Here is a 22,280-nt window from a genome sequence, read left to right as displayed (position 1 = left end):
GGAATAGGTTTCTATTCGGGTTAATGGCCTAACTCCCCCCCCCCCTTTTTTTTTTTGTCTATTTGCCACTTCTTCCTTCATCATCTCCAATACTGTCCAGCTCCTCTGTTCCTCAGCCTCCCAACTCAGGAGACTCAAATGGGTTTTTTTCAAACTTCAAAATGATATATAGATACCATCTGTTTTTATTATTGTTGCTTGTATTGGACCCAAGCACGTCCTTCCTGAATTCGGGCTGCCTCTCTATGGGCATTTTTCTTCCAGCAAAGACTGGATCGAGAATGTGAACAAAATCAGGGAAGAGCAGGCAAGGAGGGATAAAGAATGGAACCTCTTTTAGGCGGGCAGCGACCCAGTTCCTTGTTCATATCCCGGGGAAATTGTATGAGGGCAACATCAACGAGAGCAATAATTGGTGGGGAATTCAGGGCACAGGGCAGGTGGGCTCCCTGTGCCAGCAGGGCAGAGATGAAAGGAGCCTGGGAGGGTTTTATAGTCTGACTCAGGTGGACGAAAGCCAGTACCACTGTCTGCTCTGAGAACGGGAAGAAGGATGCAAGGCAGAGAATGGTGGCATTCTAAGTCGCGACCTTTTTTACAGGCTTGGGAGGTAGAACGTGATTCGTGGGGGAACTTGCTGTAGGACAGCTGTTACCCAGCTGTTGACTCCTTCCTCACCACCTGCTCTGGGATAGCTGTTCCTCGGGCAGTTAATTCCTTCTTTTTCCTCCTAGGAAGAGTCTCGGGGTTGGCTTAGGGGAAATCAGAATTCTGGTATCCTCTCTGGTTTTCCCCAGTTGGTGAGGGTCCATCTACCTCTGTTCGCTCTCTTCTCTCCACCTCCTCTTCTGCCCCGCCCCGCCCCAAACCCCCAGGAATGCAGCCTCATGGCCGAAATTCCAGTTCACCATGAGAGGAGAGAGAAAGAGTCCAGCCTGTCCTCCTAAAAATCTCATTAGCTTTATCTCCAAGACTCCTGGCTGGGCTGCTGGCAGGATCTCCGAGGGTCACACAGGGTGAGCTTGTCTTTTGATCAGCTTTCGTCCAGTGCCTCACCCCTTCCAGGACCTGCCTGTCTGTGGCAGGCACCAGGGCCGATAAGGATCACCAAAATGTGTATATTTACAAATTGTTCACAAACAGTAAAAGAAATCCACAAAAATAGTCCAGATCTGGCCTCCGAAGAGAGCCCAGACAGCCGCGGCGCAAACTCGCGGGACACACACGATAACCATTAGCCCGAGAGGTGGGAAGATTTTCAGGAACCTAACTCTGGGGGTATGTATGGAATACGGGGGACGTAAGGCCCAGGCTTCAGTTCAGTGGTGAAAACAGGGACAATTGGAAGGATTATGTACAGTAGCTCAAGGTATGTGTGTTTTACATTTTCACTTGGGGGGATCCATGCCTAGGGCTTAACTCTCCTAACCCTGGCCCCCCGAAACAGAAAGACTTCTCTGCCATCTTGATTTTAAATATATATTCTATTAAATTGAAATATGTATATTTTACATTAAATAGATTGTAAATAAAAACATTTTTACACTAAATATATTGAATTGAAATATGTTTTTACATTAAACATATAAAATTGAAATATGTTTACATTAAATATATAATTGAAATATATACTTTAAATAATTAAATTGAAATATATTTACATTAAATATATAAAATTGAAACATATATTTTATGTTAAATATTTATAAAATTGGAATATATATTTATGTTAATATATAAAATTGAAATATATACTTTAATATATAAAATTGAAATATATTTATGTTAATATATAAAATTGAAATATGTACTTTAAATATATAAAATGGAAATATATAATTGAAATATATACTTTAAATATATAAAATGGAAATATATACTTTAAATATATAAAATGGAAATATATTTTATGTTAAATATATATAAAATCGGAATATATATTTATGTTAATATATAAAATTGAAATATATACTTTAATATATAAAATTGAAATATATTTATGTTAATATATAAAATTGAAATATGTACTTTAAATATATAAAATGGAAATATATAATTGAAATATATACTTTAAATATATAAAATGGAAATATATACTTTAAATATATAAAATGGAAATATATTTTATGTTAAATATATATAAAATTGAAACATATATTTATGTTAATATATAGAATTGAAATACATACTTTAAATATATAAAATGGAAATATATCTGTTAAATATATATTAAATTGAAACCTATTTTACATTAAATGTATACAATCAAAATATATATTTATGTTAATATAGAAATTTAAAATATATTTTGTATTAAATATATAATTAAATATATTTAACATTAAATATATTAAATTGAAATATATTTTATGTTAAATTGAAATTTTATGTATATATTTAGAAGGCAGCTAGGTGACTCAGTGGATTGAGATCTAGATCTAGAGATGGGGAGCTCTTAGGTTCAAATGTGACCTCAGACCCTTCCCAGCTGTATGACCCTGGACAAGTCACTTAACCCTCATTGCCTTGCCCTTACTGCTCTTCTCTCTTGGAACCAATACACAGTATTGATTCTAAGACAGAATGTTGTAAGGGTTAAAAAATCTCTCTCTCTCTCTCTCTCTCTCTCTCTCTCTGTATATATATATAAATATATGTATATATTTATATCAATAGATAGAGATAGAGATAGATCTTAATGACAAAGGATTAAAATTCATCCATTGGCATTTTAGTATGGCTTTTGATTATTAGGCAAGGATAGACCCTGAATGTCATCTTCATCATGATATTCACTAACATCATCATCATTATGTATAGCTCTGTCAGGTTTGTGAAGCTCCCTCTTCCTTTTGTAGTCTTCTTACCCAGTTCTCCCTGCCATGCCCTCTTTGACCCGGTGGCACTGACCTCCTTGCTACTCTACCTGAGCCCTGGGAATTTTCCTTGGTAGTCTGTCATGCCTGAAACACTCACTCCTCAATTGAACCTCTGCGTTTCCTTGGCTTCCTTTTAAGTCCCGACTAAAATTCATCTCTACTCCAAGCCTTCTGCAGCCCCTCTTAATTCCAGTGCCTTCCTTCTCTTAATTATTTCCTATTTATCCTGTATAGGACTTGCTCTACATGTTGTCTTGCCATTAGATTGTGAACTTCTTGAGGATGAGAACCATCTTTATTTTTTAGCACTGAGCACATAGTAGGTGCTTAATAAAATGTTTCTTGACCAACTGACCAACAAATTAGCTCATTTGATGGTTGAAACGACTCTGTGTTACAGATGCTCCTTATCTTATGGATGATCATAGTTCCTACCTCTCTGTGTTGTTGGGAGGATCAAATGAGAGAATACTGGTAAAGTGCTGAGCATAGATAGTGCCTGGGCACATAGTAGGTGCTATATAAATGTTAGCCATGATGATTATTATACTTATTATTTTTTAAGTCCTTCTGTCTTAGACCCTTCTATCTTAGAACCTATGCTATATATTGATTCTAAGGCAGAAGAGCAGTAAGGAGGTGAAGTGCTTTGCCCAGGGTCACACAGCTAGGAAGTATGTTCAATATTATTATTATCTTTTTAAAACCTTCTCTTCCATCTTAGAATGAACACTGTGTAGCAGAACCAAGACAGAAGAGCAATAAGAGCTAGACAATGGAGGTAAAGTCACTTGCCCAGAGTCACCCAGCTAGGAAGTGTCTGAGTTTAAATTTGAACCCAGGACTTTCCATATTCCAGCCTGGCTCTCTATCCACTGAGTCATCTAGCTGTCCCTATTACTAGTATTGAAACTGAAGAACAAAGAGATCACACAGCTATTAAGTATGAGGGCACGTTTGAACCCCTGAGTATTTTCTACTCCTCCACCATGCTGCCTCATATTTTAATGCACCATTGTTCTCTTGGTCAGATCCCTTGATAATATGGAAAGAGGGCATTCACCATCTGGTTCTGCCACTTAGTACCTTTGCAACCTTAGCTAAATTACTTTTGCTTTCTAGGCCTTAGTTTCCTTCTCTGTACAATGAAAAAGTAGGAGGGCTCCTTTCAGATCTAGAATCCCGATTCTATGATTTAGGAACCCAATGGGGAATCTCCAACTGGAAGTTAATTCATTCCAGCAGTTGTTCTGTGCTGGTAGATTTGGGGTGGACGGCTAAAAAAACAGTGATCCCTGAGGGCCTCAGTTACTGGCCCCCAAACTGGGGGCTAGAAAACCCAAGACCTGACAGTTTGATGCCACCTCTCCCTGAGTTTGCTCTGTGTACTATGTACTGACTGGACTGTGCCCTTAGGAACTCATCGAACCTCATTCAGACTTGGTTTCTCTCCTCATTAAATTTCCCCTTTAAAATGGAAATAGTACTAAATAAAATATTTCCGAGTTGTCCAAAAGATGGGAAAGCTTTAGAGTGATGGAGAACCTCTTTCAAAAGAATTTAGCCTGGGATCCATGAATTGTTTTTAAACATATTTTGATCATTATGCTTCAGTATATTTGGTTTCCTTTGGAATCAAACTGAATTTTATTTTCTGCATTGAAAGAAATTACTTTGAGAAGGAGTCCCTAGGCTTCAAGATCTCATTCCTGACATAAAAAATAAATTAAGGACCTCTTTTCTGTAGAGATCTGACCAAATAAGATGGATGTAGATATGGTTTATTACTGTAAAGTATTATGTGGGAATGGAGTCCTGGAATCAGGAAGATCTATGTTCAAATCAAGCTTTGGATCCTGACCAGCTCTGTGGCCTTGGGCAAGTCACTTAACTTTTCTTTGCCTTAATCCACTAGAGGAGGCAATGGCAGGCCACCGGAGCATCTTTGCCAGGAAAACCCCACAGATGATATTGGTGTGCTGTGGGTCCACAGGGTCACGAAGAGTTGGACATGACTGAACAACAACAAAGTATTATAGGAGATTGTAAAGAATCATTACATCTACAGAGGTGGATTTTGGCTGGATGTCAAGAAAACTTTTGTAACTCTGACAGCTACACAAAAGTGGAAAGGGCTTCCTTGGAGGATGGTGGGTGTCCATTTGCTGGAGTTCTTCAAGTGGTAGCTGGATGATTGCTCATGTATGAGAGGGTTGCTATGGACTCCTCTTTGAAACTGGTTGGATTAGATGCCTTCTAATTCCTTCCAATTCTGCCATTTTTTTTTTGGTTATAATTACATGAAATGAATAATGTGAATGGAGTAAATATGATCAGTCTATGGTCTGAGCTATTCCCCATGGGTGGAATAGCTTTCAATCATCCTTGAGGCAGTTCATTTTCCATTTGAATATTTAATAAATGAGCTATGGGAGGAAGGAAGGAAGGAAGGAAGGAGAGAAGAAGGAAGAGGGGGGAGAGGGAGGGAGGAGGAAGGAAGGAAGGAAGAAAAGAAGGAAGGAAGGAAAGAAGGAAGAAAAAGGAAAATAGAAAAAAGGAAGGAAGGAAGAAAGAAAGAGAGAAAGGAAAAGAAAAAAGAGAGAGGGAGGGAGGAAAGAAGGAAGGAAGAAAAGAAGAAAGAAAAGAAGGGAGGAAGGAAAGAAGGAAGAAAAAGAGGAAAAAGGAAGAAAGAAAGGAAGGAAGGAAGAAAAGAGGAAAGCAGGATGGAAGGAAGAAAGAAGTTACTTTATCTTTCTCTTTCCCCCACAATACCCTGGGTACTGGTATTCAATAAGTCAATAAAGTAGCCTAAAGTAATCTTTTATTTTTTTCAATTAATATACATTTATCCCTGAAAATTTTGAATTAAAAAAGAAAAAGAAAAGGACCTCAGTTTCCTCATCTGTATAGTGAGGAGGAGATTGGACTAGATGGCCTTCTAGGGTCATTTCTAAGCTCCCTGTGGGCAGCATCCCATTTTTCTTTGAGCACTGAGCCCTGAACTGTGTTCTTAGTAGTTCCTTGATTTGCTGATTGAGTTAGATGTGTGCCAGCTTCTTAGGTGTGGGGGGACCTCTGGGTGTCACCAGGGACCTGATGGCTTGAGTTGGGCTAAGGACAGGACCTCCCACTGGAGCAGCTCATCCAAGCTGTGTTCTGCCTGTCTCAGCTGGAAGGTTCTCTCTGTGAAGTCAGTGAGAAAGTCTCTGTTCAGCAGTTTCAGCCTCGGTGAATGGAGCTCACCTTTCTTCTCCACTAAGCAGGGCCAAAAGACAACAAGGAGGCTCAGGGTGGCCCCCGCCCTGAGACTTGACACACCCTCCTGGTTCTCTGGGCAGAGGTTGGTCCCAGCTTCGCCCCCTCAGTCATGCCAGGGCCTCCTGTTCTTTTCAGCTCCACCCTTTGGGTTTGGGGAGGCCACCATCTCTGTCCAACCTACCTTTCTGTTAACAGACAATTGATTAAGCCTTTGCGTCGCTTCCCCTGTGAGTTACCCATGGGACCCAGGAATGCCCAGAGCTTCAAGGGACCTCAGGCCATCAAGTCCCTCCCCCTCCTGGGTCCTGCCCTCTTCTGGAGTGTAAGAATTCATTTGTTTATAGACTGTCTTCAATCCTGTGTATTAGGGAGAATTCCTGGGGTCTGGGTTAGAGACACTGGAATCCAGTCTACTGCTTTTTGCATTTTCTTTGGCCCCAGGAAGGCCCTCCTTTTAAACAGAACTTGGTTAATAATGGGACCAGGGTTCTTTTTCTGGGTTCCCCTAGATGTAGTAGGTATGGGGAGGAGTGGACAGGCTGATGGAGCACCTCTTAATTAGATCTCACCAATTAGAGACGTCTAGGGATGATCAAGGGAAGGGCTGAATGATGAGCTCCTAAAAATCTATTTATTAAGCTGCCTGACCCAGCTCAGGTCATCCCTGGTTAAGTGAGAGCCATGGCGACCTATCCCACTTTATTGGTTATGATGCTGGCCTAGCCAATAAACCTGATCAAATCAATAAATTTCTATTCTCTCTCTCTTTTTTGAACTCTCACCTTCTGTCTTAGAATTGATACTGTGTATTGGATCCAAGGCAGAAGAGTAGTAAGGGCTAGGCAATGGGGAATAAGTGACTTGCCCAGGGTCACACAGCTGGGAAGTGTCTGAGGCCAAATTGGAACCCAGGACCTCCCAACTCCAGGCCTGGCTCTCTATCCACATGCTGCCCTCAATAAACTTATATTTTTATTCCCAAATCAGTCTCTCCAGATAACTGGAATCAGAACAAGAGATTTCAGTTCTTAGCTAGGAATTCAGATATGGGTTCAAATCTCAACTTTGCCACTACCTTTATGATTGTGGGCAGGTCATGTCCTGCCTTTGTCCCTCAGTTTCCTCATCTATAAAATAAAGGGGTTGGACCAGATGACCTTTGAGGCTCCTTCTAGCTCTAGATTTCTGGCCCAAGACCCCCCTGATCCCTACCTTTCCCCTGTTTATTTTACATCTTCAATCCAGACATTGGACTGGCCAGTGCTCAGGGAGAGCCATCCCCTTGGTCACCAAGAATGGGACTAGTCCAGTCTCTTACTGATGTTAGCTTAGGAGTCCCGGAACATAGAGGGGGGAAAAGAACAAATATTTACTAAGTGCCTACTATGTACCAGACATTATTATCTCATTTGTCCCTCCCTCCCAAGAACTCTCTGAGGGAGGTGCTGTTCTTATCCTCATTTTACAGATAAGGAAACTGAGGCAAATTTGAAGTCAGTTGAATTTGTGGATTATTTGAGTGAGTGGTCTTTGGGGAAGGGAATGATTGATTTTACCAGAGTGAATTTCAAGCTACTGGATGAGCACCCCTAGCCTGAAGAATTAGATATTCATTGTGTAAATAGGATGGGATTTGGAGTTGTAGACTCCAAATGGAGTTGAAATGGGGTTATCTATCTTCAGAGCCACTCTTTACAGGATGGGAATAAAGCCAGAGGGGGCCAAAAATTGTAACAACTAGGGGATGATGTGGATCTGATCTTGTCAAAAACTTCTCATCCCCTACTTGATGAACTCCAGTGTTCCCATTCTTCCAGAGTCAGATAAACTTTAGCGCATGCAGCTTTCCCTGTGTTTATGTCTTCCTCTTGAAATAAACATGATAACATATCTATTACACTCTCCATTATTTCCTTCCATGGACTCTACAGTCTTTATTGTCCATTCTAAATAAGTAATCTCATACAGTGAAAACAATAATGATAACTAGCATTTATATAGTGCTTTAAAGTTTATAAAGTATTTTTACAAATATTCTTTCATCTTATCCTCACACCCACAATGCTGAGAAGTCTGTGCTATTATTCCCCCCTTTTTACAGATGAGGAAACAGGTAGACAGGTTAAGTGACTTGCCCAGAGTGATACAGCTAGAAAGTTTCCGATTTGAACTCATGTCTTTCTTACTCCAGATGCAGGGCTCTATCTACTATGGTACCTGGAGCTTCTGCAACACTGGTTTTGGAGTCATGGGCTTTTTCTCCATGGCAGGAGTTGACCATTTCCTTTTCTAGTGTGTCCCCAGAAGAGTAAGGGATGTGAGGCAAGTAAGATTTAAGTGATTTGCCCAGCTAGTAAGTGTCTGAGACTGGATTTGAATTCAGATCTTCCTGTCTCCAAGCCTGGTACTCTACCCACTGCACTGTCTAGCCATAGTCAGTGGATTTTGGTTCAGATCCACACTTAACTACAACTTCTCGCCTACTGGCTGTTTGTCACACACACAAATCTTGGTGCCTTTGTCCTGGCTGCCCCCCCCATGCCTGAAATACTTTCCCTCCTGAACTGGAATTGCACCTCCGTCAGCAGCCTTGTGCTAGTCTTCCTGTTGAAGGTAATCTTTCATCTACTCTGTACGTACATGTTTATGTACACCTTGACTCTTTCATTAGGTTATGAGCTCCTTGAGGCAAGGGGCTGGTTTGGCTTCTTCTTGGTGTCCCCAATGCTGGGTTCCATGCCTGGTACACAGAGTAGGCTCTTCCTAAATGCTTGTATATGGGTGGAACTATGCTCTTTGTAGATCTATACCTATGAAGATCTATTCATAGATCTGGAGTTTGAAAGGGTCTCAGGAGTTATCCAGTCCAATACCCTTCATTTTCTAGATTTTTTTGTTGTTCAGTTACTCTTCATGATCCCATTTGGGGATTTTCTTGGCAAAGATCCTGGAATGCTTTGCCATTTCCATCTCCATTTCATTTTACAGATGAGGAAACTGAGGGAAACTGGCTTAAATGACTTGCCCAGGATCACGCAGTAAGTTCTGAGGCTGGATTTTAACTCAAGAATAGAGGACTTCCTGAATCCAGGCTGGCACTCTATCCACGGTGCTACCTAGCTGCACCTCAATTTACAGATAAGAAAGCAAAAAGTTCAGTGACTTGGCCAAGGTCTCATAGGTAGTAACTATCCCAGGAGGGATTTGGAATCTGCTATTCCACCTCCAGTAACACTGTCTTTGAGAACTTGTCTGAAATGAGCTATGATTTTATTCTTTATTCTTATTGGGTTTCCCAATACATTTTCCTTACATCATGGTCTTCTCTAGAGACACACATCGCTTCTGCCAAACTGAACCATTCCCTCTCCCAGAGAAAGAGTTGATCAGAAATCTAGTGATTCTGTCTAGTGATGATCGCAGCATTCTGCCCTAGTGGTGCCCTGCCTGTCCACTGAGAAGAGAAAGAGGATGAGCTCTTGGGCATCGTTATTGGGCTGGTAGTTCCTGGGAGGTCAGCTTTCTTTGCATCATCTTTTCATCCCTCTAAAAGCCCAGGTTGGCACCCACACATGTGCCTGGTGACCAGAATGCCCTCCTCTCTCCAAAGCTAAAAATAGATCCTTGCAGGTGGTGATGGTCAGGGTTGGATCCCCCTGGACGGTAATGGCACATCTGCTACTGGACTGGGTGGGGCTAGGTGGAGACAAGTGCCAGGTGGGGACTGGGGTGAGACTGGCCCTTCTTGGGACCTGCCGTGGTCTATGGGGGCTTGCTTGCCCATCGTGGCTGGGATTTCGTTGGGTTGTTGTATGGCTTTCTCTTGGCGATAACTTGGTCAGATTCAGGGTCCAAGGTCTGGCCCGTACTTTGTAGAGGGGGCAAGCAGCTGCAGAGAGGGGATCAGAACCCCCAAGGGGGCATCCCAGGAGAAGGAAAAGTCTGGGTTCAGAACTCCCTTGCCAGCCAGGAGGGAGAGCTGAGTCTGTAACTGTCTGCCAGGTGATGGACGCCATGGAGTTCCTGCTTGTCAACTTAAGGGGCAGACTCCTGTCTCCAGAACCGACTGTCTAAGCAACTGTCTTCCCTTCGCATGAGCCAATCTCTTGGCATTGTGCAACCTGAGCAATCAAGGAGGGCACCGAGTCAGACCCAGTTAGCACCGGTCTTTCCTGCTCCAGGAAAGTAGCCATGGCACATGTAACCGAACCCCCACCCCCATGGCGTTCAAAAAATCCTTTCCCTCTCGCCTTTGAAGTGGATCCAATGAACTGTTTTAACAGCAGAAGCTTTCCTATTAGCCTAATTGGGATTCTTTTTTTCGTGGCTCAACATGAATGATTTAATTTTGCATTCCCAGATCAGACACCAACCAGGAAGGAAAGGTGGTCAGTATTGGGAAAGAGGGGAAAGCGATTGGCGAGTTAAGAAACTGCCATGATAAATGACTCCTTAAAAAAACAACAACCCTTAATTTCTGTCTTAGAATCAATACTATGTATTGATTCCAAGGCAGAAGAACAGTAAGAGCAGTGGGGGCTTAGTGATTTACCCAGGGTCACACAGCTTTGAAGTATCTGAGGTCAGATTTGAACCCAGGACTTCTTGTCTCTAGGCTTAGGGTAAACTACTCTTGAATAAATGACAGCTGGCATGACTCAGGGTGAGGGTTGTCTTCATTTCTGGTTTATATAAACAACCCTTCAATGAGCTGCATGGTCCAAGTTGAAGTCAAGGGTCTTAGGTTCAAATCTTTACCTTTACTTTTGTGAGAAACAAATGACCAAAACAATAATAATAATTCATGAGCATTTATTAAATGGGCATCTAGGAGGTAGGCTGGATAGAGCACTGGGCTTGGAGTCAGGAAGACCTGAGTTCAAATCTACTCCTAGTTGTGTGACTCTGGGCAAATCATTTAGCCGTGTTGGCCTCAGTTTCCTCATCTGTAAAAGGAGCTGGAGAAGGAAATGGTCAACCACTCTAGTGTCTTTGCCAAGAAAACCCCAAATGGGGTCAGGAAGAGTTGGACACTGCTGAAATGACTGAACAATAATTTATTAAATGTCTACTATGGGCAAGGCAAGAGTGTTAGACTTTGGGAATGTCAATACTGAAAAATAAAATGAATCTTCATCTTCATCTTCATAATAAAGTTGATAGCAGGGAGGCAACCTGCTGTAATGGAAAGAGTATTGAATCTGTAGGAAGAAGACCTGAGTTCCAACTCTGACTCTAACATTTATTACCCAAGGCACCTGAGGTCAGTGGCTTCCCTAAATGTCAATTTCCCCCTCTTTAAAATGGAGTTGGAGGGGGCAGCTGGGTAGCTCAGTGGAGTGAGAGTCAGGCCTATAGACAGAAGGTCCTGAGTTCAAATCTGGCCTCAGACACTTCTCAGCTGTGTGACCCTGGGCAAGTCACTTGACCCCCATTGTCTAGCCTTTACCACTCTTCTGCCTTGGAGCCAATATACAGTATTGACTTCAAGATGGAAGGGAAGGGCTTAAAAAAAAATAAAGTGGAGTTGGCCTTGATGACCTATAAGGTACCGTATAGCTCTGAATCTATGACTTAAGGAGGAAGTCCCTTTGCCAGAATGATTTTTCTAGAGAAGGAAAGCACACTACAGACTAATTTAAAGATGAAATAGCCCATAAAAGTCCAGAGAAGCAGGTGCTTTTAAGATAAGGGTTTGAACTCGAGTTATCATAACCCTAGACCCAGTGCTTGCTCTCTCCCACGTGAAGGGGAGATTCAAACTCAGGTCTTCCTGCCTTTGAGCACTGGAAAATGAAAAAGATCCTTTCAGCATCCCTTTCAAGAGGGCATTCTCCCTCCCAGAGGTCCCTTTGTCTGTGCTCCAGGCTCTGGGGAAGCTGGTTGCTCAACAGACCCCAGCAATGCTACAATCAGTCCTTCCGTGGGCTCACATGAACTCTGACTAACCAGGGGTTGTCCCATAAACTCTTTTACAAGTAGTAACCATTTTATATACCCTTTAAATGGGCATCTTGCCACCCTGACAGCTTCCTCTTTAAAGGGGGACACTGTGGTTGATGCCTGCTGCCCCATGACCCAGCAGCTCCTGGGCTGGGAGGATGAGACTGAAGGGCAATGAACATTGATGGGTATTTGATTTCCTTCTATTCATGGGATTTCAACCTGGAATGGATCTAGCCAACCCCACGCCATCTTGTTGAGCCTTCTTGTTGGACAGATGGGGAAACTGAGGCCCCAAATAAAAAAACCCACAGCCAGAGAGTTCTCTTTCCATGGCTTTCCCAATGTTTATGTGACCTACTTATTAGACGGTGAGCTCCTCAAAGGAAGATGCTGGCTTTCACCTTTCTTTTCCAGTGCCTAGCACAGTACTTGGCCCATTAATAAAAAAGTTTTTGATTTTTTTTAACCCTTACCTTCCATCTTAGAATCAATACTGTATTTGATTCCAAGCCAGAAGAGTGCTAAGAGCTAGGCAATGGGGGTCAAGTGTCTGGAGCCAAACTTGGACCCAAGACTGCCTATCTCTAGACCTGGTGCTCTACTCACTGAGCCACCCAGCTGTCCCAATAAAAGTTTAATGATTGGTTTGTCTATTGTTATCTTCACTAAGAGCCAATTATGTGGGCAGATAGGTAGCACAGTGGATAGAGTACTAGGTCTGCAGTTGGGAAGACCTAGGTTTGAATCTGACCTCAGATACTGGCTAGCTATGTGACCCTGGGCAAGTCACTTAACCCCAGATTGCCTAACCTTTGCTACTCTTCTATCTTAGAATTGATGCTAAGGCATAAGATAAAAGGTTTAAGAGTGGGGGAGACTACTATGTACCAAGCTCTGTGATCTGCACTTTATAAATGTCACCCTCACATCAATTCTGGGCAGGAGGTGTTATTAAGACCGCCATTTTGTGGTTTGGAAAAATGAAGCTGACAGAAGTTAAGTGACTTGTCCAGAGTCTCATTGCTAGTGTCTGAGGCTGTCTTGTACTCTGCTTTTCTTGAATCCAGTCCCAGTAGAGCCACCCCATAGCTGCCAGAATCCTGACTCTGGATCAGGAACTGTTCCATTCCTGTCTCCCTTTGTGCCTGTTCCATAATGGATTGTCAATAAGTGCTTGTTGTTTGAGTGATTTCAGTAAGGTGACTGATAGAATAACATGTTATTCTTGTAGAAAAGATGGGGATGGTAGGCTGGACACTCGGACTTTTTGGATTTGGCACAGCCATCAGAATTCTTTTTTAGTAGTCGGGTATGTGAGGGTGGGTAGGGGTGATTTTCCCAGTGGCACCTGTGTAGTTTCAGAGGTTGGGATTAAATCATAAAGGCCCAGGTGGGTTGATGCCCAGCTCCAAAGGGGGAAGATTGGGAGCTTGCCAAGCTGTAGAAAAAGGAGTGGGAAGTGTTAGGTTGTATTGGTAGGTGTGGAGGTGGAGGAGACAAGCCCAGGGATTAGCTATGGTGGGGAGGATGGGGATGGAATCCATCTTGCCAGCCTTCCCCCCTGTCTTGATCGCACACCCTTTGGGGTTGAGCTATTTTGGAAACCGCTGTGCTAGGTGAGAATACTGGATTAGACGGAATCAAAGCCGTTCCAATGGCCAGACCCAAAGACTAGACATGGGTCCATGTCATCTTGAATGGAGACCTCTAGGTGATTAGACGTTGGCCTCTCCCCTCAGCCTCATTTTCTCCCTCCTCTTCAGAAAGGAGGGGGTATGTCTAGGTGACTCGAGGTACCTTCCCGTTCTAGACGGAAGTCTGAGCCTGTGACCTTCTGTAGATGAGTACCTGGGGCCAGGAAGTTTCTAGGAAGCTGCTGAGCTCTACTACATGGAAAATGCAAATGGAAGCCTTATCTCTCCTTTTCCCACCCTCTTGCCCCAGAGATGGCATGTCGAGGTCACCTTTTGCCTTAAGCTGCCTTGGGCTGTGCTCTGTGGAACCAGCCTCTTTCAACCACCCCAGCTGGCCAGACTGGATGGAAGAATTGAAAGGAAACCCCTACTGGCCTTCCTCTATCTCCCCCCCCAACCCCCACCACCTCCAGTCTTCCCCTTCCTCCAACCCTGGTCTTCCATGGAGTGGAAACCCGCCTAGCCAATCCTTCTGTGCAAACCGGTTGGGCTGCGATCCCCAGACCTTCACACGTTAAACAGTAACTTTCCCAAGTATGTTGGTGGTAGGTCCAACATGGGCTCGAGAGAGAGCCCAGGCCTTGGGTAAATAGAGTGCCAGCTGCCTCCACACCTCTTCCTGCCCCTGCCCCTGCCCCTTACCTCTCCAGCTGTTGAGAAGGTAGGGCAGCTTAGACAGAATTCTTTTCTTCTCCGATAATAACATCTTAAAGGTGAAAACGAGCCTTGGGGCCCTAGTCTAAACCCCCAATTCTTTTTACAAGTGAGGAAAGCAGGTCCCACCGAGAGGGAGTGGTTTGCCCAAAGTCACATAGGTAAGCTCATAGGGTGGCAGATTCAGAACAGGTAGGAACCTTAGACGACCATCTAGTCCTCCTTGGGTTGGTTTGCTTTTTTTTTTTTTTCAGATGAGAAACCCAAGGCTAGAGAGCAAGGGACCATCTACCGATGAGATTAGAACCAGATTTCCTGACTTTCAGGGCAGGGTTCTTTCCATCAACACTTCCCTGAGAATCTGGGGGTTATCATATGTTCCCTGCCCCATCTTCTTCCTCTGTACTGACTGATAGATATTAAAATCACAAGACCATAGACTTCAAACTGGCAGGGACCTTCAAGGGGTCTACTCCCCATTATTTTACAAAGGGGGAACCACACAGACTACTAGCATTGAAAGGAACCCTAGAGGTTAGTTCAATGCTCATGTTTTGCTGAGGACAATATGGAGACTCGTGAGAGGTAAGGTGACTTACCCAGCCATTGAGCCAGAATTTGAACTCAGAACCCCAAATTCCAAAGCCAGTGCTCTTCTTTCTACTTTATGCTCCTCTAATTTAGCTCCTGAGATCATTTTATATGCATCCCTTAGTTCACCAAAGAGGAAGGAAGGACCAGTTATAATTTGTGTTTGGGGGCTAGAGAGTGGGGGAGTGAAGCACAGTTAGGTTTGTGCAAAGTCCTAAGTGCCCCCCAAATAGAAGCAGGACCCAGTGGTCAGAGAGTCCTGCCAACGATTGACTCCATGGGTCAAACCCATGACCAATCCCTTCCCAACTCAGTGGCAAGTTTGAGTGTGTATGTCAGATGCCCTGGGACTCCTGAACAGATCATTTCAGGTCAGAATCTCTCTGGAAATGCCCATTACGTTGACTACAAGGTTGGGTTTTTTAATGGATTGAAATTCTGCTTTAAGAAAAAAATATCACCCTTTGGTGTTTTCACTTTTGTAAACTTGGAGGCTGGCCAACATCTCCTGGTGAGAGGTATTGCCCTTCACTCTGCCTCATTCCTGATTGGAGATTATTCATTTATGAATGGGTGGCTGTAAAAACTTGTCTCATACATATGAATATTGGACATGGAAATTTTAATTGCGGGCGAGTTCTGCCTTTCCAGACAAGGGCTGCGGCAACATGTTCCTGGGTCTGGTGTTGAAGAGCTGACTCTTATTTCTCTCTCTCTCTCTCCCTCTCTCTCCCTCTCTCTCTCTCTCTCCTATTTCTTTCTATTTTACTGTTGGCGCTTTCCAAATGGCCTTTGTCAAGAAGGCATTAACTGAGCGACCTGTTGGATCCCCTTACAGATCATGATTTTGGAAGGAAGTGGTGTGATGAATCTCAATTCCAGCAACCATCTTCTCCACCAACAGCCGGCCTGGACAGACAGTTACCCCACGTGCAATGGTAGGAGGACCTTGGCCTTGGGTGGGGTTAAGGGCTTGGTTCCATTTCCCCACACTCCGAGGGAGTGAGTCTGTTCTTTTCACCTTATGCCACAGTGTCCTGGAAAAGCATAGGTGGGGTGGCAGTGAGTGGCCAGGTAGAACTTTCTTCAGGACGGAACCTTGTGAATGATGGCTCATCCTCACTGGTTTTCCTTCCTCTGGTCCTGGTGGGGGGGTCTGAGGGGAACCGGTGGAGAGAGATGTCGATGGGGCAGGTAGTGCCTAAAGTAGAAGTTCATGTCTCAAGCTTTCATCCTTCTTTCTCAGGGAGACCAGGACAGGACAGAAAGTAGGATAGGGGTTGAGGATACTGAGTAATCATTCTATTTAAGAATCTGTTGAATTCTTTGCTGGATTAAGAGAATGTAAAATAGGATAGTAGACACTTTTGAGCCTGTGTGACCCTGGGCAAATAACTTAACCCAGCTTGCCTCAGTTTCCTCATTTGTAAAATGAGCTAGAGAAGGAAATGGCAGACCACTCTAGTATCTTAGCTATGTGACCCTGGGCAAATAACTCAACCCAGCTTGCCTCAGTTTCTTCATTTGTAAAATGAGCTAGAGAAGGAAATGGCAGACCACTCTAGTATCTTAGCTATGTGACCCTGGGCAAATAACTCAACCCAGCTTGCCTCAGTTTCCTCATTGGTAAAATGAGCTAGAGAAGGAAATGGCAGACCACTCTAGTATCTTAGCTATGTGACCCTGGGCAAATAACTCAACCCAGCTTGCCTCAGTTTCTTCATTTGTAAAATGAGCTAGAGAAGGAAATGGCAGACCACTCTAGTATCTTAGCTATGTGACCCTGGGCAAATAACTCAACCCAGCTTGCCTCAGTTTCCTCATTTGTAAAATGAGCTAGAGAAGGAAATGGCAGACCACTCCAGTATCTTAGCTGTGCGACTCTGGGCAAATAACTCAACCCAGCTTGCCTCAGTTTCCTCATTTGTAAAATGAGCTAGAGAAGGACATGGCAGACCACTCCAGTATCTTAGCTGTGTGACTCTGGGCACATAACTCAACCCAGCTTGCCTCAGTTTCCTCATTTGTAAAATGAGCTAGAGTAGGAAATGGCAGACCACTCCAGTATCTTAGCTGTGTGACTCTGGGCAAATAACTCAACCCAGCTTGCCTCAGTTTCCTCATTTGTAAAATGAGCTAGAGTAGGAAATGATAAACCGCTCCAATATTTTTGCCAAGAAAATCCCAAATGGTATCACAAAGAGTTGGATGTGACTGAAACAACTGAACAATAAAAGTAGGATGGGAGGTATTCATTCAAACCATTCAGTCATTTTATAGGGAGTAAGCTAGGAGGGAATTTGAAACATTGACAAGTTGGCCCCTAATTTATTTCTCTGTCATCTTGGTTTCTTTTTTTTCTTTTCTATGATAGTGTTTAAAACAAGAGGGACCACAGAGATCATCTTCTTCAACCTGATTTTTGTAAATTAAAGAAAATGAGTCTCAGAGGGGTTAAATATTATTCCCAGTGTTGTGACAGGTAGTAAATAGCGGAGCTGCAATTCATAGGATCAGAGTGCTACATTTGGGGGGGTTTTGAGGTCACCAAATCTCTTTAATTTACTTTTAAGTAAACTGAGTCTTAGAGAAGTCAGATGACTTGTCCAAAGTCATACATGGGGCAAGAAGCAGAGCCAGATGTTGAACTCAGCACTCTGAATTCAATGCTATTTCCTTGCCACCATAACTAGCCCATGGCAAGTGGGGTTTGCACTTCCTCTCTGGGTAGGGTGTGCATCTTCTCCATAATTTCCACTTTGTCTTAATTCATAGCTTTCTGGATGTGTCTATTACAAGACTCCCCCAATAATCCATTTCCAGGGTCCTGCTGCCATGCTGCCTCTTTCCAAACTAGTCCCTCCTGCTGGGGAGGGACAAGGGCCATAGAGCCCTCTTTCCTGGCAAACCCATCTGAATTGATGCTCACCAAAGCAGATACTCCTCTGGACTCCCAAACCAGTGTTCTTTCCATTACATGGGCCTCTTTGGCTTGAATACTTTTGGTACTGAATGTGGGTTCAAATTCCCTTAAGTCATAAATCCATGCTAATATTTGTCAGATAGAGGCGGAGGCTTAACTAACGTTTTCAAGGACCTTTTCTGCCAAGAAAATCCCAAATGGGATCACAAAGAGTTGGATGTGACTGAAACAACTTCACAACAAAAGTAGCATGGGAGCTGCCAAACTTGGGACTTAGAATTATGGTCTTCCCAAGGACTTCCTAACATTGCAGCCAGAGCCCTTTCTTTCATTACGCCAGGAAGATGACCATCTCGTGGGCTGAGGAATCGGGAGAGAGGAGTGTGAGAATTAGATGAGGGCTTCCACTTGCCAGTCACTCCCCACCCCCCCCCCCACCAAGAAGGAAGTTCTGGGGAACCAAGTGACTTTTTAACTCCTTTCACTCAGTTGTGATCATCTTTAGGATGGGATTAGGGGATCATGGTCCACTTTCAAAATTCCCCTCGGGGAGCTGCCAAGTAGAATGTGAAGAAGAGCTGGGCAATCCTGAGGCCATTCACAGCCTAGAAAGAAAGTAGGGTCCCCTCCCCTGACTTCATTGATCTGAGGCCCCTTCAAGGTAGAAATTGGAGGATTACAATAAAAGGAACAAATGAGGTGGAGAAGGAAGCTAAGAGACCAAATGTCTAGCTCCCTCTCCATACAAGGAGAGCCTCCTGTAAGAGGACCTTCATGCCATCCAGTCTAGTTCAGTTTGGATCAAACATTGATTTAACTCCTAGGTTACTGTGGGAAGAGTGATGGGCTTGAAGTCAGGAAGCCTCCTCTTCCTGAGTTCCAATATGGCCTCAGATTCTTACTAGCTATGTGACCCTGGGCAAGTCATTTTACCCTATTTGTCTCAGTTTCCTCATCTGTAAAATAAGCTGGAGAAGGAAATGGAAAACCATTCCAATGTCTTGGCCAGGAAAACTCCAAATGGGGTCCAAAAGAGTCAGACTCAACTGAAATGATCAAACAACAAAAAACATTTTGTTCCAGGCTCTTTGCTTGTGAAGAAAGGCTTTAAAATTCCACCTCTGTCCTGGAGGAGTGTACATTTTGTTTTTAAACCTTTATACAATACTATGTATTGTACTATATATTGATTCTAAGACAGAAGAGCCATAAGGGATAGCAATGGAGGGGTCAAGTGGCTTGCCTAGGGGTCACCCAGTTAGGAATCATCTGAGGCCAGATTTAAACCTTGTACCTCCCATCTCTCAATCCACTGAGCCACCCAGCTGCCCCTGAAGGAACATATTAACAGAGAGGACAACGTGTAAATAATTCAGTACAGAAAAGATCTATTCATCATCTCAGGGGATGTCACTAGCTTCTCAGGCTCCAGAAAATTTTATTAAGGGTTTATTATATGCAATCACTGTTCTAGGCTCCAGAGATAACAGTTCTTTTCCTCAAGGAGTTGACATTTCCCAGAAAGTGTTTGTTGCTTCTCAGTGTCTGAAGGCTTCAAAGAAAGCAGGGATTCTTGGCAAGGAGTAATGGATAGTAAGAGGGACAGAATGTGTGACTCAGGATGATTCCAATATTTCTTTCCTGCTCCAACAAGACTGGACAATGTCCAGGCCTGAGATGATAATCTCTGCAGGCAGCTGCATGAAGGAATTGGCGACCACATGCAGTTGTCTGGTTCCCCCAACAATCATTGGATAGAGTTTTCTTTAGGGAATTTAAAGAAACCACCTGGCTGTATCAAGTCAATTATTTATTTGTAATTATTTATTTATTATTTTATTTTATTAACCCTTATATTCTGTCTTGGAGTCAATACTGTGTATTGGCTCCAAGGCAGAAGAGTGGTAAGGGTTAGGCAATGGGGGTTAAGTGACTTTCCCAGGGTCACACAGCTGGGAAGTGTCTGAGACCAGATTTGAACCTAGCACCTCCTGTCTCTAGGCCTGGCTCTCAATCCACTGAGCCACCCAGCTGCCCCCTATTTATTATTTTAAAAAACCCAACAAAACCCTTAGAATTAATAGTTTGTTTCAAGGCAGTAAGAGCCTTGCATTGGGGGTTAAGTGACTTTCCCAGGCTTACATCTGAGATCAGATTTGAACCCAGGACCTCCCATCTCCAGGTTTTGGCTCTCTATCCACTGAGTCACCCACCTGCCCCATCAAGTCCATTTTAAAATAATAATGAGCATTTATAGAGGGCTTACTGTGGTCTGAGCACTCTGAAGCCCTTTACATACATGATCTCATTTGATACCCACAATAACCCTGGCAGGCAGGTATCGACCCCACGAAGCAGATGGAGTGACTTTCCCATGGTCACATAGCTAAGAAGTGTCTGCATCTGGATTTGAACTTCCTAAGGTCAAGCCTAGTGTTTTAAGCACTGTCGCACCTACCTGCCTCTAAGGCTAGGGATTAGACCTTTGGCTTCATTGGTATGGGGAATCCCCAAGTAAGTAAACTTCCTCAATCAATACAGCTCAATAACTTCTCTGTAACCTGTAGTCATAGAAAGTTGCCCAAGACATTGGACCATACAACTGAATATATCATACATCTGAACTGAAAGAAACTTTATTTATTTTTTAATTAAAAACTCTTATCTTCCATCTTAGAATTGATACTAAGAATTGGTTCCAAGGCAGAAGAGTGGTAATGTCTAGACGATGGGGTTTAAGTGACTTGTCCAAGGTTATACATCTAGAAAGTATCTAAGACCCAATTTGAACCCAGGACTTCTTGTCTTCAGCCTGGCTCTTTATTCACTGAGCTACCTAGCTTCCCTCTTTGTATCAATTCTAAGACATAAGAGCAGCAAGAGTGAGGCAATTGTAGTTAAATGACTTGCCCAGGGTCTAAGGAAGTGTCTGAGGTCAGATTTGAACCCAGGCGTTCCTGTTGTCAAGTCCATTACTCCCTCTACCACACCATGCTATCTGTAATTTTAAAATAAAAACTAAAATGGAAAACCCATTGAGGAGGGACACCAAGAAGTACGTCTCATTCTCAAAAGCCATATTTACATGACTCGGGACATCTGGGTGGAAACTCTCTGAAACATTCCATTATTTGGGTGCAGGGATATTGCCCCAGTGTTCCCAGTAGCTGAGAATTTGACTGGAGTTTTCCCCCACTTTCCGCTGTGTGCTGTCCATAAAGTCTTCCCATTTGGGTTGACATTCACACTGGCCTGTTCCATAAATATATCTCTATCTCTATTTCTATATCTATCTATCTATCTATCTATCTATCTATCTATCTATCTATCTATCTATCTATCTATCTATCTAACTATCTGTCTGTCTATCTATCTAACTATCTGTCTGTCTATCTATCTATCTATCTATCTGTCTCTGTCTATCTATCTATCTATCTATCTATCTATCTATCTATCTATCTATCTATCTATCTAACTATCTGTCTGTCTGTCTATCTATCTAACTATCTGTCTGTCTATCTATCTATCTATCTATCTATCTATCTATCTATCTATCTATCTATCTATCTATCTGTCTGTCTGTCTATCTATATATCTATTCATCTATCTATGTATCTATCTATCTGTCTGTCTGTCTATCTGTCTATGCATCTATCTATGTATCTGTTTTTCTATCTCCATCCATCCATCAATCTATCTTCTTTGTTTCTATGTATCTGTCTATGTATCTGTCTGTCTGTCTGTCTATCTGTCCATCCATCAATCTATCTTTTATCTATCTTCTATCTATCTATATATCCATCTATCTTCTATGTATCTATGTATCTGTCTATCTATCTATCTGGTCCATCTGTTTGTCCATCTGTCCGACCATCTATCTATCTATCTATCTATCTATCTATCTATCTATCTATCTCTCTGTCTGTCTGTCTGTCTGTCTGTCTGTCTGTCTGTCTGTCTGTCTGTCTATCTATTGCATTTACTGCCTTTGCTCTGGCTTTGTCCCATGTCCTCCCTCCTGATCTCTGCCCCTTGGCATGCCTGGCCCCCAGCATCTCACAGATCAGGGGTGTACCTGATTGTTTCCCTTCTTCCTTTTCCAGTGTTAGTGTTTTCCCTCCCTCCTTTATCCCTCCCTCCCTCTGTCTCTGTCTATCTGTCTGTCTCTCCTCCTCCTCCTCCTCCCTCCTTTCTCTTTCCTTCTCCTTCCTTCACTCTTCTTCTTTCCCTCTTTCTTACCTTCTCTCCCTTCTTCCTTCCCCTACTCTATCTTCCCCTCTCTCTGTCTCTCCCTCTCCTTCTTTGTCCCCTCTTCTTCTCTCTCATACTCCTCTC

The 22,280-nt window shown here is 43.1% G+C and overlaps 1 protein-coding gene across 1 annotated transcript in view; it reads left to right on the top strand.

Annotated features, from left to right (window-relative positions):
* Positions 1-22,280, top strand: part of LOC100023504 (ETS homologous factor) — a 78,051-nt gene that overhangs the window by 23,259 nt on the left and 32,512 nt on the right. Inside the window, exon 2 of the mRNA XM_056803784.1 lies at positions 15,823-16,024. Coding sequence (XP_056659762.1) covers positions 15,864-16,024 — 161 coding nt within the window. The 5' untranslated portion in view covers positions 15,823-15,863. The remainder of the gene's footprint in view (positions 1-15,822; positions 16,025-22,280) is intronic.

Source organism: Monodelphis domestica, chromosome 6, assembly GCF_027887165.1.
Source record: "Monodelphis domestica isolate mMonDom1 chromosome 6, mMonDom1.pri, whole genome shotgun sequence".
NCBI lineage: Eukaryota > Metazoa > Chordata > Mammalia > Didelphimorphia > Didelphidae > Monodelphis > Monodelphis domestica.
The sequence above is the reverse complement of the archived record's forward strand: the minus strand, read 5'-3'. Positions and strand labels throughout refer to the sequence as shown.